This window comes from Ornithodoros turicata, chromosome 6 (genome assembly GCF_037126465.1).
Source record: "Ornithodoros turicata isolate Travis chromosome 6, ASM3712646v1, whole genome shotgun sequence".
Classification (NCBI taxonomy): Eukaryota; Metazoa; Arthropoda; class Arachnida; order Ixodida; family Argasidae; genus Ornithodoros; species Ornithodoros turicata.
Genome location: NC_088206.1, coordinates 51,959,405 through 51,979,101, shown reverse-complemented (window position 1 = coordinate 51,979,101; position 19,697 = coordinate 51,959,405). Strand labels below are relative to the sequence as shown.

General features: G+C 44.2%; 1 protein-coding gene across 1 annotated transcript in view; it reads left to right on the top strand.

The window, feature by feature from the left end:
• The window catches only part of LOC135396687 (calpain-A-like), a 65,054-nt gene extending 54,698 nt beyond the window's left edge, over window positions 1-10,356 (top strand). The window contains exons 15-20 of the mRNA XM_064627792.1: window positions 3,836-3,894; window positions 3,977-4,045; window positions 8,497-8,575; window positions 8,658-8,771; window positions 8,843-8,898; window positions 9,563-10,356. Coding sequence (XP_064483862.1) covers window positions 3,836-3,894; window positions 3,977-4,045; window positions 8,497-8,575; window positions 8,658-8,771; window positions 8,843-8,898; window positions 9,563-9,589 — 404 coding nt within the window. The 3' untranslated portion in view covers window positions 9,590-10,356. The remainder of the gene's footprint in view (window positions 1-3,835; window positions 3,895-3,976; window positions 4,046-8,496; window positions 8,576-8,657; window positions 8,772-8,842; window positions 8,899-9,562) is intronic.
• The last annotated feature ends 9,341 nt before the right edge of the window (window positions 10,357-19,697 follow it).

Below are 19,697 nucleotides of genomic sequence, written 5' to 3'. Positions count from 1 at the left end.
AAAAAAAGTTTCCAAATTATATAGGAATTGTATAGAAAAATCTAGACTGGGCAGGTACAAAAGCTATAGGAATTCTATACAGCCTTTATCTAATCCTAGTCCATTTCCAATGAATATTTGGAGACAATAGATACAAGTCGTATACAGTATGAATAGAATCTCGTTTCTTTTTCGGTACAACTTTAAGCTTCGTTAACTCGTTGGCTATGCGCCTAGCCGATGCAGTAGCTCGATAACCTTCTTTTGTAGTTCAAAAACCATGAATTTCCCATTTATTTCACCGCGTTAACGGAGAGGTGCCTTCCCACTCCAAACCGCACAAAAAAAGAAAAAAAAAGAAAGAAAGATCAATACATAGAATAAACACAGGAGAGAGGGAAACACTTGCACACGTAAAAGCCTGTGACGCGCTTGCAGATACAGGAACAGATACTGGTACAGCGCGCAACGAAATGGCTTGGCCACATGTGGAGATCGTTATTTCGGTAGCGAATAACAGCCACTAAAAATATTTCCTCCAACTGGTTAATATATTATTGCATTAACGACTGTGTTTATTATTCAAATTACTCTGGAACTAAACCAGCACAATCTCCACACCACATTAATGTGGTGCTGCACGTTGCACATGCATGGAGTCCCGTATTATACGATTAGCTACCGCGATCAGTGAGTTACACTTGGTTTAAACAGGGTGTAGACAGTTGAAAAAGGTACAGAAATGGTACTTCCGCCCTGGTGCACCTTTTTTATACATACGCCTTTTATACCTTTTCTTCTGACAGTGTAGAAGCAGCAGTATGTCAAGTGCAACATTAAGAGGTACTAAACGGTAAATGTTCGCGTTGCCTGAAGTGATAAGTCCAATATTGCTATTAGCATTTGCATCCATGTTCATGCATGCACATATCACATGTTTTGTAGTCGTTCTGCAAATGTACAGCAAAAAACAAGTAACACATGTCCGTAAATATGAGACCTTCCGCGCCTAGTATTATCTCTATACAGACTGTAGAGAAAGTCTGTACATTCTAGTTCCTGAATCCTTTGTAGAAAGTGTATTGAGTTCACCAGTTAAAAATACAGCTTCTATCTATTTCCTATGCACAAGATTGACACTAGACACGATAGATAGATTCTTTATAGGCCTTGTATGGAAACTAGCGTGCTGGTGCGTACCGTGCAAAGTATTTCTCCCGTGGTTCAGCACTTTTGTTTCTGCCACACTCAAATGCAAAACGTTTAGTAGCCTCCTTATCACATTGCCAGCCATTATAGAAGCTGCAGCTCTCATTGCATTTTTAAAATATGTCATTGCAGACATTGCATTGTTTTATATTGTCACGTGGATCCGGTCTGTTTTGAACCTGGGACGTGCGATAGATGTGCGATGAGATCCTTGTCTAGCATTTGCTCGCCACCTTTTTGGTTTGCAGTCATGCCAGCCAACGGCATTACATTACATTGCATTACATTGCCGCGGTTTCGGCAAATCACGTGGCAACTAATCGTGCCAACTAGCGGCGGCCGCCAGAACATACTACCCCAGTGTTGGGACCATTGCGAGTGTCCTAGTCTCTAGTATAGTAGTTGGTCGTGGAACAAACACGCCCAATATCGGATTGTTCTGCCTTTGATCGTTGCACACGCCTTGAGGCCACGATAATCTTTTGTGCCTCTCGTGGAAGAGAAAATCGTGGACATTGCAAAAGAGGTTCAACAGTGCAAATAAGGTTGTGTCCCAAATCGCATACAAAGCCGTTTTAAAAGTATAATTTGGAGTCAATTACAAATTACTTGCGAGAGTAACTTAACTACAGCTACACAACACTGAATGTAATTCTGGAAGGAATTACATTCATTTCATTCATTCATTCAGGTAAAATAATGGGACGAGACGAACACAGACAAAGCGACGACACACAGCACTGACTGACACACCGTGCTGTGTGTCGTCGCTTTGTCTGTGTGCGTCTCGTCCCATTATTTTACCTTCGCACTGGGGTTTTTATCGATTTTAAAAATGTCATACAAACCCGCCCAAGTTTTAACCTTAGAACAGAAATTACTCGCCCGTGTATCACTACCTAGAAAACTTTCGAGATGCTTTAGCAAACACGGACTGGAGTAACGTATACGCTCAGCAGCACCCTGAACAGGTTTATGAGACATTTTTTACTACGTTCAAGGTTTACTAAAGGTTTAGAAAAAATTATATTTACGAGGCTTGACAAATTCTTTGCTACACAATCAGTCATTACCAACTCGCAGTTTGACTTTCGCCAAGGCAGATCTACGGAACTGGCATTGCTCACAATGAAAGAAATAATCTTCCGAAACTTCGAAAACAAGTCACTGAATTGGGCATTTTTGTGGATTTTACGAAAGCATTCGATTTGTTAAGCCATGGTATACTTCTTCGTAAGCTTTTTGCATATGGTGTACGCGGCTTGGCCTTGAACCTAATGTCCTAAATACAGCACCGCTCTCAAAGTGTTGTTATAGACAATCATGTATCAAGCAAAGTTCTGGTTACATGTGGAGTGCCCCAGGGCAGCATATTGGGTCCACGTCTTTTTAATATCTTCATAAATGATACAGTCGATATTGACAAGCACGTTAAATTTGTAATTTCCGCCGACGATACTAGCATATTTATTTCCGCTCCCAACAGTGACGAACTAATAACCACTGCAAATAATGATATATGTATTAAGTAGTTTAAGTTTTTGGTCTTGCAAAAATGGTCTGCGAATAAATACAAACAAGGCTAAAGTTGTTATATTTCGCCCTAAAAACAAAAAAAATACGTGTGGAACAACCAATTTACTTGGCTGGAACACCTATTCAGTTAGTTGAGCATGTGAAAATCCTGGGAGTTCATCTCACGTGTGACGTGAGCTGGAACACTCATGTGCAATACCTATGTACAACGTTGAGTCGCGTATGCAGTAGGGCTGATGCGTAGATGTTCAATCCTACCAAAAAGTGTCAAGTTACTTATATATAATAGCCTTTTTACTGACATATATGTTACTGTCATTTCGTTTGGGGAAACACAACTACATCAAATATTGAACGACTAACACTGCTACAAAAAAAGGTTATGCGTTGTGTTGCGAATGTTGCTTACACTGCGCCTACAGAACCACTTTATAAGGAAATCAGAATAGTACGTGTTCGCGACCTTTATAATCTTCTTCTTACTAAAAAATTCGCTTCTCGGGCGATGTATTTATTTCCTATGTCAATAGGTTAGCAGATGTACATGAAACATCTACAACATATAACACGCGACAAGCATGTAGGTGGGTTTTCCCAGCAGTCAGAACGGAATACGGAAAACAGATGTTACGTTACAATATTCCACGCATATTAAATACATACCTTTACGCCGGGTCAGCCATATCTGTAATGCCACAGAGAAAACTAAAGAAATATTTTTTGCCGCAGGGGGTGAAGTAGGTCAGGATGTTACGCTTAAACGTTTCTCTTTTTTTCCCCTACAGATGCAGTTCTGTTTCAATAAGACTGTGTGCAAAATGTGCGCGCGCAGCGTGTGGTGCATTGCCATTATATTTTGTTGCGTGGATTGATATGTTCTTGGATTGTATAGAGTGTTTTCTGTTGCTGTTACCCTGGTATCTGGGGGTACGGTTGCTGTCAAGCTGCCTCTGCAGCTTTTTTGCTGTACCTCCCTTTTCCCTTGGAAATAAATACGAAAGTAAAAATAAAAAAATAGTATTAGTTGAAACAGGATGTGTGGCAGTACATCTGAAATGATCAGCAGCCTCCTATGGCTATAACTTCTGATCTTCTATTGCTTTCGTTGCAGAGAACCTGCAGGTCGACTTTCCCCTGGATGTGTGTAGGACGATGGTGGCTCTCTTGGACGTATCCTTAGTCTTATAACAGAGCAAACATGTTAAACAGCGTTTGGTTTACATGAAGGATAGCCTTTAACGACACATGACAGAAAAACTTGACAGGAGAACTGGACGAGAATGAAATTGTGGCGCTCTATGCATACCTCAAGAAATGTCAGGTGAGTTGGTGCTACATAGCTGGAGTGTGTTGTTCAGTATTCAGAAGGTAAAAAAAAAGAAAGAAAAAAGCTGTCGTCCTTTTCGCCTTTCGTACCGCCTGCGCCTACGAGGCATGCTGATGAGTACCTACCCAGAAGGGAGCACGTTGCACGTGGCTTGCAGCAGCTCGATATAGCTCTCGATATCTCACCATGCCGGTTGCAGCGTTTCAGTCAGACTTAACTACTTAAACCGTACTATAGTCACTAAATAAGGTACGCTTCAGATTATCGACACTGGGGCAAAAGGGCGAGTTGGAGCTGCGATGTTGTTTCCGTTTTGCCTCCAGCGCCACCTCTACCAGGCTCCAGCAGCTTCCCATAGAGCCCATAATTTTGAGATAATTCGCACAATGCTGGGCCCACGACCAATCAGAGTGCAACATTGTACATATTATGCATAGCCAGTGCACAAGAAGAAAGAAAGAAAGGTGCCCACCCCCGTACCACATGAAGTATCACAGGGGGGAGCACCGATAGAGACAGAGAGAGCTAAGAGAAAATGAAGATACTAGAATGCAGGACAGAAAATAGATGGCATCGAAATAGGAAAAAGATAGGAATCACCCCTACCAACAATCCAGCGGGACCACAACCAGGGGAAAAGTCCAGGCAAACAACGGCTTTAATTTCCATTTTTTCCAAGTAGTAAACAAACAGTGCTATAACCAAACAAGTGTTGGATAGTCTTCTCCTCCGGCTATCGCCCGGTTATATAAACTTAGCTAGAACTTGAACATGACCGCCTCCGGCCCCAGCCTCCACCCAGCAGGTGCCGTGCCACATAACGTTGAATGAACACCAGTCCTCAAAGTGATCCGGGAAGTCCTGAAAAAGTAAACAAATGCGACAAAAACGGCAAAGTACCGGATAGTAAAAATTAATAAGCAATATAATGCTTATTATAAGGTATCAACAACTAAAATTTTAACCTAAGTAACAGCCTGGTAGAGAAAAGAAAAACTGGCATCAACAAGTCAAACTTTAACCTAAGTAGCAGCCTGGTAAAAAAAAAAAGGATTAATTGTGGGCGACCTCACGCCCACCCCACCCACAGGTCAGAGCTCACGTGCAACCACCAGAAGGGGAGACCCGACCCCCCCCCCCCCCCGACAAAAGGCACAATAGCATAGTCCAGTATAGTGGCAGTAGTATATAGCGGCCACCCATTGAGGGCATCACCCCCGGGACCGAGTAGTTAACAAACCCCACTGCGTGACAGAAATCTGGGAACTGTCTAAACGACCGAGCATACATGTAGTCACCATATATTACCGTATAACTACGCACCGAAAAGGACACAGCGACCGAGGATACATGTGGTCACCATATGTCACCGTATAACTACACCATCGAAGAGGTCACAGCACGAACAGCTGGGACGTCCCGCCCCCCCACCCACATGCTGCAGCTTACGCGTAACCACCCGCGGGTGAGGGAGACCGAACCGCCCGCAACGCTGACTATATTGCCCGAACCCCCAACTCACGTTGTAACAAAAGAGACAGAGCCACTGACCATCAACAACCCGCATAATTTCGCCCCCCCCCCCCCCACCGAGGTAGAGCTCCCTGCCTCAATAGGACCACCTATTCGAACCGGTTACTACCACAATATTCACTATTATAGACGACAACCTATTCCCGAGCGCTACCAATACTCATTCATGATATCCCATGAAACAGTTGTAAACCTCCCCAACAGTCCAGAGAAATCCCCCGCATGAGCCCCCTGAACACAAAGGCTTCATACCACTTAGAAAAAAAAAGAACCTTACATAACGAAATAGGAAGCGGGAATCGCTGTCCGGTCGCTGGCATAGTTTCACCACCTAATTCAGGCCACTACCATTTCCCATGTCAACGAACACTACGGACCACCACCCCAGAGAAGACCAGATCGGGCCACGAGTCCGGAATCCTCGCCCCACGAACCGCTCGGTTCCTAACCGTGCCTCCTCATGCATATCCAGTCGACCCCTCATGCTCGCCGCTCGCCCTCATGCCCCCTCATGCTCGCCTGGCTATGCATAGCCAGTCGACCAATCAGGAACCATAACATTTCACTGTCCTTTCGATCGGTTCTGGCTACCGTCGACTTCTACTGGATTTCACGCCTGCCGCCGTTATCCGGTATTCAAAATAACTGAAGTGACTTTTGGTTAAAAGAAACATTTATTCCCATAAACTACTGATTCAATAATTTGATACATGGGTGCACTGTGAATACAAAGTCCACTGCGTTGCTGACACACTCTAACCAAGTTCAAACTTCACGCAAGATGAACACACCGTTCAATTCCTAATACCGAGCCAGTCTCATGAGTGCATACCATTTCATGATGAGCATCTTCTTTCGCTGCTGCAGTGCACATTACAACAAAGAGTAAAGCGTTTGTGTGGCACGTCAGCCCTCGATGCGCTACCCGAACGTGTTCTTCAGGCTCCATCTGCTCTAGCTCATGAAGCAGTTCAATTTCGCAGTTCATAGACTGTTCGTGGGATAATAGTTGTGTCCAAAAACAGCATATCACGCGTAGAATCACATCGACGCACGAATCAGCCCGTGAACATATTTCTACAAACTGTTCTGGCGATTATCACCACGAAAACACAGAACACAGGAGGGCGGCGTGCGCGCCATGCTAGTTCGAAACTATGCTGAAACGGCCGAGATGTTGCACGCACATGCGCGCGTACAAAATGCAATTTCAAAACGTTGTCGACCAATCTGAGCACGGTCTCGGCCAATGGGCTTGCAACAAGGTGTATAAGCGCAGTGGTACATTCTACAGCTGCATCCGCGGGTACCTGAGGAGGCATGGAGGAAGGAAAGAGAGGAGGAGCCCTATTGCTTGGAGAAGCAGTGAAGGGTAATGGTAATGGTTACGGAAACAGAAACGGTATATTACCGAAATTGGAGGTGCTAACGAAAATGGAAACGGAAACCCAGACCACGGTCCTCGATTACCAGAAACAGAAACGGAAACGAATTTATCGTCCGGTATTGAATTCGGGTAATGACTATTCTTGTTGTGCGATGACATTTGAGTGACTTTTCATTCTTCTTTTTTTTTTATGACACCATTACCTGTAATGCTCTAAATACTACACGAAAGCATGGAAGGAAAGCGCAATATTGGATCTCGAGGGTGCGTCCATCGCTTACATCATCCCAGTCCTCATAATTTCGTGACATCAACACATAATGTAAAAACCCCCGAGACTAGGGAACACGAAGGGACAGACACAACACGAGAAATTTAGAACGCAAGCCGAACTCAACCTGAACATGATTTCATCTCATCTTCCATGCAAGCGACCTTCACGTCTTTTTTCATTGTCATTTTTTCATCAACACATGACTATACTCCACCATAGCACGAAGATGACAACCAACTATTTAGTTATACGTATTTTATATATATTTTTAATTTCACCATGGTCATGAGAGTATTATTTACTAATGAGAGCGTCTGCTCTTAAATGCGACATTGAATGAAAGTTACGCCCATCTTGAGTTGCTGGACTCCGAGTGACTGAAGACTGAGAGACATGTTCTTAGATCTTTTTTTTTAATCTTGCAAAATGTGCGCATCCCAACAACGTAAAAGTACTTGTGTAGTGTGTACACGTGACACCGAAGGCACTTGGGCAAAACAGGGCGCTGACAGAGCCGGAAGGGCTGTCCTCTCGCAGCTCTGTAACAACCATTCGATTACCGGAAACAGTAACAGAAATGTAATGGAAACTAAATTGAAGGGCCGGTATCAGAAACAGATAACGGAAACAAAAATATAGCAGTAACGAAAATTGAAACGGTAACCAAAATACGTTCGTTATCCTTCCCTGCGGGAGAAGTGAAGCCGAGATTGGGGGCCACTGCAGTGACATCACCGCTCCCTTTCCGGTTTGGGATACATACATCTTTATGGGAGCTCCCAAAGCATAGCTTCGGAATAGTTGGAGAGGGGTAGTGGTAGCGCGCCGAAGTGGCCCCCAAAGTGGCGTGTGCAAACAGACCTCATGGGCTATTGACCCCCGCGTGGCTAGTGGCTAGTGACCCGCGCGTGACTCCAAAGAAGCTACAGCTCATCTCCTACCCTTACGTCACTTGTGCCACGCTAGCCGTGCCTCTGTCTTGTGTCGAAGAGCCATTGGGGTGCCTCCTTTTCTTCATTCCTCCATGTGAGGAGGACTGCCTCTACTTCGTCAGTAGAAATAGATGAAGATGAAGTTCGGCAGTGGAAGAAGACAACAATTCGAAGAGCGCTGCATAGATGGCGCTGGAGGTCAAACGGAAACAACATGGCGGCACCCCAGCTCGCCGTTTTTCCTCAGTGTCGATACTCTGAAGCGTAGCTTATTTAGTAGTGTAGGAGTACTTAAATCATGACCCCTTCTCTGATCCAGCGAGCATACCAGAAGTACGACCAAAGCTGCACTGGTTTCTTGACCACCTACCAGCTGAGGAACGCTTTGCGCCTAGCAGGCAAGTGGAAGCGCAATGGCTTTTAAAATCGGATTTTGTACACGTATAATCATTTCATGGAATTTTTCTGTTTTTGCGGCAGGTTGTTATGTTAACTTACATGTGTTGAAGGCCCTGGTGATGCGGTACGGTCGGCAGAACAAGATCGGCTTTGTGGATTACATGGCCTGCGCCGTGAAGGTCGCTTGCATGGAAGGTGAGATGAAATCACGTTCAGGTTGAGTTCGGCTTACGTTCTGAATTTCTCACGGTTGCTTTACTTTATAGAAATTTATTCCGAGCACGCGAATGAAGACCGCAACGTGGTGCTTTCACTGAACGAGGTACAGTCCAAATATTTATCTTTGAGAAGCATTGCAAATATAACCTTGAACACGAAATATGAACTTGAACATGAAATATAACCTTGAAACTTCTCTGGTACCTAGAGCGAGGAAGCCCATTCTCTAGCACTGCTACAGGTTCCGGTTGCCAATTGTGTATAATCGGAGTGCAAATAAAACAAACAGGCAATGAAACGTGTGAGGGCAGAAGAAAAAAAAAAACACGAATCACGAAACCCGCTGAATTTTGTGATGCCCAATGGCGGGTAACAAGGATGTCATTTGCGATAGGTCCGAGGTATACAGAACAGCTGGGGTTGTATTAGTTGAACTTGAATTTAACTCTATTTTGACTCCCTTTATGCAGTGCGACTTTGCAGTATTGAGGTGATTTTCAGGTTCTTTTTGTGGTCGAGAATGATATCAAATTGTTTTAAATGCGCAAATGTGTCGCAGTCTCCACGATGCTCACGGTTCTTGTGCTGTGCGGTGTAACGTTGTGACGTTGTAACATGTGAAATCTATTTTTCTGTACGCACTTTCTCATCAAAGTGCTTCCTTCTTTCTTTCTGAAAGCTTTTGTTTCTAAATAATGGATTAGACTGTGATCGTTCATAATTTGAACAGTATGAATATTCCAATGTTTTATTTGTTATTATTGCAGTGGATGGAAGCTACCATGTACTGCTAAATGAGTGTTGCCAAGAGGACACGTCACTTTTGAAGCTCGAACATGGAGCGTTAAGTCCTTTGTAACGTTCCTAATCTATATTGATAATGACAAATAATAATTCGTGTCCGTGCTTCTCTGAGAAAGTTAAAAATAATAATAATCTGTACTTTTGCATAAAATCGACAACAGTCCCCAATGCTATAGGATCAAAGGAGTAACAACAGACGACACAGAAGACACACACTGATATTTGTCCTGTCTGTTGTCTAGTGAACTAGAAATGAAATTACACCGACTTCACCATAACAAGCTAAAAAATTACTTAAACAGACGTTCAATGTCCCATCCAGGAGACATCATCAGTGCGAGCACACACACGAGGGAATGACAACCAAATCGCTATTTGAGGAGGTCGCTATGCACTCTACAGAACTTCATCGCATAGCACGTTGTGCGCCAACCATTGCCAAGAATGATAGGGTTATCACTTCGGATTCGAGGAGAGATGGAGGCGTACGCCCTTTTGTAGCAATTTTCATCTGTCCAAATTGCAACAAAAAGGCGTATGCCCACCTCTCACTTCGAATCGGACCCGATAACCATATCACTCGTGGCAATGGTTGGCGCACAGATTGCTATGCGGTAAGGTATTGTTTTTAGAGTGTACGTCTCTGAGAGAGGGCCACGGTTCACATTGCACGCAAGTGGGTCACGTCGAATACGTATACCACACTCTTAAAAATGAACCTCACCGCAGAGCACGCTCCTAGCCAACCATCATTTGGAATGATATCATTACCTGCCCCGATTTGTTGAAAACGGAAGGCGTACGCCTTTTTTGTGACAATTATGAACAGCATCAGTGTCACAAAAAAGGCGTACGCCTCCCGTTTTCAACCAATCAGGGCAGATACCGATGTCATTCGAGGTGATGGTTAGCTAGGACCATGCTATGCGGTGAAGTTTATTGTTAAGAGTGCACGACTCCAGAAGCTTCCTGTGGCCCCACCTTTGTTCCCGAGCTAAGGTTATAGCGTTCTTCAAGGCAAAGGTGTGCCCCGTTATCCAACAATGTTCAACAAGTTCTGTTTTCGAGGAGGAGGAGGAGGAGGAGTGTCGTTGGGAGGAACCCGAGAGGTCTGCCTGCCTGATTAGGCGGCATGTTTCTCGGGAAGGGAAAGGTGGTGGAGAGGAGGAGAGGAAAGGGTGAAGTGGAAGACCGAGCGGAATCCGCTCGGGGGGAGGATAGCTGCGTCCATGGGCCGACTTCACGGGAACTGTGCCGGCATACGCCTATTACACATCTGAGGGAAACCCAGGAAAAACCCCAGACGGCACAGCCGGCCCGCGGATTCGAACCGCGGACCTCCCAGTCTCCAAGCGCACGCGTTACCGCTGCGCCACCGGAGCTGGTCTGTTTTCGACCTCGTCGCATTTGTAGCATTCTTGACGTCCCGTTTATGTTCCCTGAGTCCGTTACGGCATTAACGGCCTGTTTCGCCCAGAGCTACTTGATAGGGGTACAGAGTATCGCATCACTTTTCCGCGCCGGAGCTGCCCTTCGGTGCCCGCCATTGAGCAGATCGTGTCACGTGGTTTCTCCTTCCAAGAACGCACCGTCCATGTTGAGTCCCCTCCATGCCAACCGGTTTCCTAAGTTGCGAGCTGGATCGACTGCGCGCTGTTCTCCGGCGGAGAAACAGGAGATTGGCGTCCCATTGCTAGGCTTCGCAGCCGCGCTGGACACAATATGGCGGGCTCGCTCGCCGACGCGGCTCAGTCTCGCTACTCTGCTCCCTATTTAGTGACTCTACACTCTTAGAAATGAACTTCACCGCATAGCACACTCGTAGCCAAACATCATCTCGAATGATATCGTTATCTGCCCCGATTGGTCGAAAACAGGAGGCGTACGCCTTTTTTGTGACAATTATGAAGAGCATAAGTGTCACAAAAATGGCGTACGCCTCCTGTTTTCATCAAATCAGGGCAGATAAGGGTATCATTCTGGATGATGGTTGGCTAGGAGCGTGCAGTGCGGTGAAGTTCATTTTTAAGAGTGTAGTTGCTCCTATGTAAATGGCATCGGAGTCCTGTCATTTTATCTGGTACATCACTCCGCTCTGGGATTCCGGGGGCACAGGGTCTTTAGGCTTGGAGATTAAATTGCCGAGTTTCATGAAAGGTTTGAAGGTAGTCTTGATGTTTAAAGGGGCGAGCGCTCTGCGGATGGATTCTGACACGCCTTTGACATAAGGGTCGCGCACGATGACCTGGTTGGAGTCGCGTTTCTCGGGCGTCCTTTTCTCTTACCCTTTCATCGTCCATTTACTCAGGGAACATAAACGGGACGTCAAGAATACAACAAATGCGACGAGGTCGAAAACAGAGCTTGTTGAACATTGTTGGACAACGGGGCACACCTCTGACTTCAAGAACCCCATAACATTGTTTCGGGGGCTTCTGGAGTCGTGGCATGTTCGACGTAACCCACTTGCGTGCTACGTGAACTGTGGATCTCTCCCAGACATGTAGAGCGACCTCCTCAAATAGTAATTTGGTTGTCATTTTCTCGTGTGTGTACTCGCCCTGATGATGCCTCCTGGATGGGAGATGAAGAGCTTGCTATGTGAAGTCGTTTGAATTCCATTTCCAGTTCGTTATGTCTAGTCTCCGCTTTTGGAATATCTTTGCCGTTGTCTAGTCCCTGAATATTTTGAATGTTTAGCAGTAATGTACCAACCAGCTGCACAATATTTAACGCAATGGCAACTGTTCGTTTTTAATCCCCTTTTGATTCCCTCTCCTTTCTTCTTCGACCTCTACACATTTGAAAAGACATTTGATAAAGTTGATTTGAGTTAATACTTGTGGTTCACCGTGGCAAACGATATAATCGTCAGCGCCCTTTGGCATGAGTCTCACTAGATGCTGCGAGCAAGTTGGTTGTAATATGTAAAGAAAATCACCAACTGTATTTTGCTGGCCTTAGAGCTTTTCTTTGTATACTTATACAGCAATAAATGAGGATCAATCTCGATGTTATGGCAACAACAACTTTTGACCTTGGAGAGTGGGGAGTTTCATCGCCACAGGCGATACTCTACCCCATTGGTGGTGGGAATGGGAGGAATAAAATAACGAGCCCCTTCACAATAACGATCGAAGTCCGATGGTGTCCAGAAATCTCAGAAGAGGTTTGAGCGCAGAGAGTTGCTGGGCTGGATTGGGCCAGGGACCAAGCAATTTCGATAGGGAGAAAGGGCGAGAGTCCAGCTGACGAAGAGACTCGGAGAGTGTGGTTCGGGAAGGTTGGTAGTAAGGGCGATAAAGAAGAATATGCTCCAGATCCTCAAGAGCACCACAATGGCAGCAGTTGGAAGAGTCAACTTGTCTCAAGCAGTACCGCCACTGATCTGTAAAGGCCACATCGAGGCGCATTCGGTGGATTAATGCAGCATCTTGACGAGAGATGTTTCGTGGCATGCGGAAAGCGAACGTTGGATCAACTCTGCTCCACATAGAGGGGGGAGAAATGTCGGTTGTCCGTTGGCGGGAAGCCAGGGGTGTCACTAGGCGTCGCAGAATTGAACGGCGGTCTCCTCTCAGCAGAACAATACTGGTCCGTTTGCGATACGAAAGTGCTGCTTCTGTGGCGCTGTCGGCCCGCTCGTTCCCCACGACAACACAATGGGCTGGAACCCACTGGAGAACTAGCCTGTGGCCTGCAGCGTAGATAGTGTGGTAAGCCATTAAGACATCTGTGACTAGGGGTGCGGATGGGCCTCGTATGCCGGAATTTTCAATTGTTTGAAGGGCAGATTTGGAGTCTGTAAAGACTGCCCATTCCCGGGGTGTAAAATCAGCGATGTGATAGAAAGAAAAAGATGGCACAGAGCTCCGCAGCTGTGGAGGAGGTTGGATGTGAAAGGCGTCTTCCGTGCACTACACCTTCGGATGGTATGACGAATGCTGAGGCGGACTTGTTGTTTCGGGATGCGCCATCGGTATATGCTGCCGTAAACGTAGAAAACTTCTCGTCAACCAGAGCATGAAAATGGGCTCGGAGGACTTCAGGGGGGACCTGATCTCTTCTTTCCAGAAGGTTTGGGAGGCGTACAAAAGTGGGCGGTACCAGTAGAGACCAGGGGGCTTCCGGCGGTATAGTGCCCTTAGTTATATGAAGTCAGTGAGAGTCTGGCGTGTCCTCTGCGCTACTCGATAGAAGTCGCTTTCAGGTCGGTATCGAATTTCCCTGAGGAGCGGGTGGCGGGAAATGTGAGCACGCAAACAGAGGTAGTGCCGAGCCTCAGCCTCAGCCGTTTCCCGTTCACGCAGAACCTCAATCGGGAGCTCACCAGCTTCAGCCAGTACTTGCCGTATTTGAGTCATTCTTGGCACGAATGGCGATTCTTGGCGATGAAGGCTTCGAGCACACAGGGACCGAAGTGTATTTAATGAAGTCGTTGATATCCTGTGCAGAATAGGAAGGCTGTAAAGCGCAGTCACCCTCACCAATGCCGCGTGAACCGCGAGCAGGGAACACTGACCACAGCCCCATCCTGAGCCAGAAAGATGTTGAATTGCGGGGAGCTATCGCTGCACTTTAGTTTCAAGGTGTTTAATGTGCCGAGCCCAGCGCAAGTCCGAGTCGATTACCACGCCAAGGAAGCGGTGAAAGCGTACCGGTTCAATCTTCTTTGTACCAAGCCAAAGAGGGAAATTGGCCATAGCTTTACGTGTGAAAGGTAGCTCGACGCACTTTTCGGGTGAAAAGTCCATCCCGAGGTGCGTGAGGTCGTATGGATATTGTTTAAAGCGAGCTGCAGGCGGCGCTGGAGAGCTGGGCGTGATTTTCCTACTGTCCAAAGGGCGACGTCATCTGCGTACACGGAAACCGACACTTTGCGAGGGATTACTGATTGTAGGCCGGCCATCACCACGTTAAAGAGTGTCGGGCTGAAAATGCTTCCTTGGGGGACTCCTTGAGGAACAGGATGCTGAGGGCTTTGGCCTTGTGACGTACGGACAGCGACAGTTCGGTCCGTAAGGAAGTCTTGAAGCCAGATGAAGAGCCGACCGAATACTCCAAACGAGCGCAAGGCGTGCAGCACACAAATGTGCGAGACGGTATCATATGCGCGCTTGATGTCGAGGAAAAGCGATCGGATCGATGTTATGGCAAATCTGCCTCGCTATATTTTTCTCGTTGTTGCAGTAATAGTGGGTAAAAGAGTACGAAGACAGTACACTTCGTGGGAGACCATGTACCAGCACATTCCAGAGCCGCTTTAGCGAATTTGGTCGTGCAATTTTCGTTTTAGAGAAACTCATTTTTGCGTAATTTTCTCGAATAAAACGTCCGATTGTCTATTTTATACGTTTGCGGTTACTGACCGGAGATGTTCGAATTCATGATGAAAGAAGGAAGTCACTGAATCATTAATTTCTTAGGCACCCGAGGCTTTGTATGTATTTGTCCTTTCTATGTGTTTCAGCCTCAGAACATCGATTCCCATCATGTCCAAATTCGTCATTTTGCCCTTCGTACCGCACTGCATGGCACTCTTTTCATGGAAATTTCGATCTTCCACATACTACAATGTATGAGGCGAGCGTTTGTTGCAGAGTGAGAACATCACCGGTGTTCGTTTGTTTGTTTTTTACTTTTTTGTTAGCATCTGCGTAATGTTTGTTTGTTAACAAATCTTCTTTAAATGAAAATTTAACTTTTTTGGTGCATATGTCACTTCTGCACTTGCTAGTGCCTCAACTGTTTTTGCAACTATGTAAGTAGTAATTGGTCTTGCCGAAACTACAAGGCGTCCAGTTAGAGACATGGGTGTCTGGTTCGAACCCCACAGCGTCTGGGACACCGTCGCGTATTTTCCCTGCGCGGCACCAGTGCGGAGGGTTGTCCGCGCGCTTATCGGCGAGGGGAGGGCTGCGTGCGCGTTTACCCTCTCACATTTTTCAGCCTGGGCCAACTTCTTTCGTCATTTTTCTATCTGCGCCGACTTTTTTCGCGACTTTTTCCCGTGCGCGACAGGCGGCGCTCGGGTGGAGTCTCTTACCGGTAGGCGGAGCGTGGCCGGAGGGTTGCGTGAGCGCTTACTTGCTCACATTTTTCAGCCTGGGCCGACTTCTTTCATCATTTTTCAATCTGCGTCGACTTCATTCGCAATTTTTTTTTTCAGCTACAGCAGGTGTGCAGTAGGCGATTTACATGCAGAGACATGCAAAGAAGGGTCATACACAAAAAGTACAAGTGAAAATATATTTATTAATGCCAATCAAGTTGCCAATTGTAAAGCCAATAGTGCTGGGAATTGTGCCAATTGTGTGCCAATCAGGTGAAGGAGAAAAAACCAGCCGAAAAACCTTCACAACCTGTAATAAAGAAACACAACACGCATAATAAAGAACATACTTACTCATTACCAATTTCACAGATTCCATATGGATATGACTCAATGGCATTAAAGAGGTATCTCTTATCAAAGTGGGCCAACTTCTTTCGTCATTTTTCAATCTGCGATGAATTTTTTCGCGTCTTTTTCCCGTGCGCGACAGGCGGCGCTCGGGTAGAGGGCTGCTGCGGTGGGCGGAGCGTGGCCGGAGGGTTGCGTGAGCGCTTACTTGCTCACATTTTTCAGCCTGGGCCGACTTCTTTCATCATTTTTCAATCTGTGTCGACTTCAATCCCAATTTTTTTCCCGCTACAGCAGGTTTGCAGTAGGCGATTTACATGCAAAGGATAGCCATACACAAAAGTACAAGTGAAAATATATTTATTAAAGTCATTAGTGTCAGGAACTATGTCATGACTCCGTGTGAAGGAGAAAAACTCAGTCAAAAAATCTGATGCAATAGCATTGAAGGGGTATTTTATTAGTGATAATCACGCAAGTTTTCAATTAAGCAGAAGGAGTAGCACATTTTTAATAAAATAATATATTTTTAATCAATACGATTACAATCAAATTAAAAGTTTTATTATAAAAAGTCTAACATGACCAACCATAGCGGAGTTTTAGTTACAATGTTCTGATATGTAACTTCATGTGCAACAGCTAGTATTCCATTATGACACATTTAATCAAAGAATATATTTTTAATCAATATGATTACAATCAAAATTAAAAGTTTTATTATAAAAAGTCTAACATTATTATACGTGACCACCATACTGGAGCTTTAATTACAAGTGCCGATATATGTATGTGAACAGCAGAGAACCTGGAAGACCATGAGACACGAACACGAGAGGAAATAAAATCTATAACAATACATTGGTTAATCAAAACAACAGAGGAGGAGAATAATCTATCATTTTAACTATCATAAAATCATCCTCGTGACTTCCCCATACAATTTTCATTCTAAGAGACACTACAAACCTTACTTTGTTTTATGAATTCAACACAGAAAATATATTAAAAAATGAACATCAACACATAGGACGCTCCTAGCCAACAATCAGCTCTAATAATATCTGCCCTGATTTGTTGAAGACGGAGGCGTACACCTGACAGTTATGAACATTTTCGAGCGCAATAGGGAAGATTATTCCAACATTACACAATTAATCAATTTCTTATTAAGTAAACAGCATAGACATACGGAAATAATGAGAAAAACGATCAACAGCTAATAGAGAACCAAAACACATTACATAAACAACAGACACATGCAGAAAAATAAATGAAAAAGAATCTATCAAAACGATCAACATGCACGGATGAATGGCAGAGAAACACTTTGAACAGCACATGATGAATAATTTAATACAGCACAGAGCTAACGCTGAATAGCAGAGAAACAATCTAAATGGCGCATCTGCCAAAGTGTAAACAACAGACAGGAAAATATTACTGAAACAAGATCAACAGCTAAAGAGAGCCAAAATCCAACACGTAAACAAGAGGTACACAAAGGATAAATAGTTGAAGAACAATCTAATACAACAAGAAACATGCACGGATGAATAGCAGAGAAACACTCTAAACGGTGCATCTACCAACGGTAAACAACAGACACATGCAGGAAAATAATTGAAAAAGAATCAATCAAAACGATAAACATGCACGGATGAATAGAAGAGAAACGCTTTGAACGATGCATCTGCCAACATGTAAACAACACACCGGAAAATAATAGCGAAACAAACTATCAAACATTACAATTTGAAATAATATATCTTTTGAACTATCATAAAATCAACCTTGCGCGCTAACAATATAAAATTTTCATCCTACTCCGGCACTATAAACATTACCTTGACAGAGGTATCCAAACACGCAGCACAACTAAGCTTTCCACTGCACAACCAGACTGGAGCCCGGCGGGGTCACTCTTTCCCTCTATGCAGCCCGGTGGGATCACTCTCTCCATCTATACAGCCCAAAGTGTGGAACCTGTTGTCAATCTGTGGGGTTGGGGAAATCCTCTCTCTTTTTCAAATTCTTTTCTCCAAAGGAAATATTCTTAGGATCGGTGTACAGAGACGAATTTCTTATTGTTCGCAAATAGACATTGGAATTATTCAACTCTCAAGAATACAATAAGAATTCTATCAAAAACAATAGCACGCAAAAAATCTAAGAATAGACGTTTATGTCAGTGCAAACTGATTTTAGAGAAACTTTATCTAAACAAACGAGAAAATATCGGCGCAAACAATACCAAACGAGAAACGATGCATTTTAATGTATTTCATATCTGACACAACTATTATGCATACACTATTCTCAACTCACAAAATATCAATCGAGTGATCATCTGAAACAAAGTCAAAAGCGGTAATTAATTTAGGCAAACATTTTTCGTAACCACGCAGCGCAAATATACATCACAGAAATACGTCTTTTTCATTTCAGGACCCAATAGTGGAAGCAAAATATCAATCGAGAGAAAGTTAAGTTTACTATGTGATAGAAACAATACTCATTCGAAAACGAGAAACAAATTTAATTACATATTTTTTATGATAACTTTGCAACAGTAATTTCTACACGCAGAAGCCACAATCAACTCATGTGAAATGTAAATTATTGTGTTTGCTACAACGAAAAGCAACGCGCACAACATTCCCAACTAGTAGAATATTTTTATTAATATCAATCGAGTGATCATCTGAAACAAAGTCGAAAGCAGTAATTAATTTAGGCAAACATTTTTTGTAACCATGCAGCGCAAATATACATCACGGAAACATGTCTTTTTCATTCGCGCCCCCCCAACTAGTGGAAACGAAGTGAGAGAGGGAAGCTGAGTTCCCGCACACTTTCGTTAAGGTTACGCCCGCAGGGAGTAGGGGAATCCAAACAATGGTCTTGGTACCATAAACCGACTCCCGCAAGTCAAGTTAGGGAAGGAGGGACTCTAGCGCTGTCTTGTACGTAGAATCATTGAAAGCACACATTTTTTCATTACACATCACATCTTTTTTTGTAAACTGACGTTCATAATTCTATCGTCAGGTGGAACATTCTAAACCTGATAACATAATAAATAAAATTAGCATCGATTAAATGTCGAGGCACACTACAAACAGAACAGACAATTGCTATACATTGAAGAGATGGACGGATTTTGTACTCGTTACCATACGTCATGGGAGGACCTGATAAAAAGTTGCTTCAAAAAGGAGGAGACGCGAAACGATTCATTTATCGCTGCATTTCAATACGTCCTAGACATGGTCGTATTCGGAGATATGGTGCAAATTATGGAATTCAAGATGCGAGAACTTGTATGCCGAATCTACAATAGTTATAAAAATATTTGCACGTCATCGTCGGAAGGACCACTTGGGCTGATGGTGGAGTTTTTGAGGTTCGCTAACGAAGAATTGAAATACACTAGACCAAACGTAATTGTAATCATTGCAATGGGCATTGCATTAATCAAGAAAGCAATCAGATCAAATTATCATATACAAGCAGTCTATATCGCACGATTCATTACGGATTTGTTGAAATTACACCTAACGGTTGAAATGGAAAGTACATAAAAAATCTTATCACGTGGTATATTCCACCCTAGAACCTCTACACATTTATTTTATTCTACCAGTCAAGGATGTCGAATGAACAGAAGTTCAATATTGTCGTGCAAGGTCTGA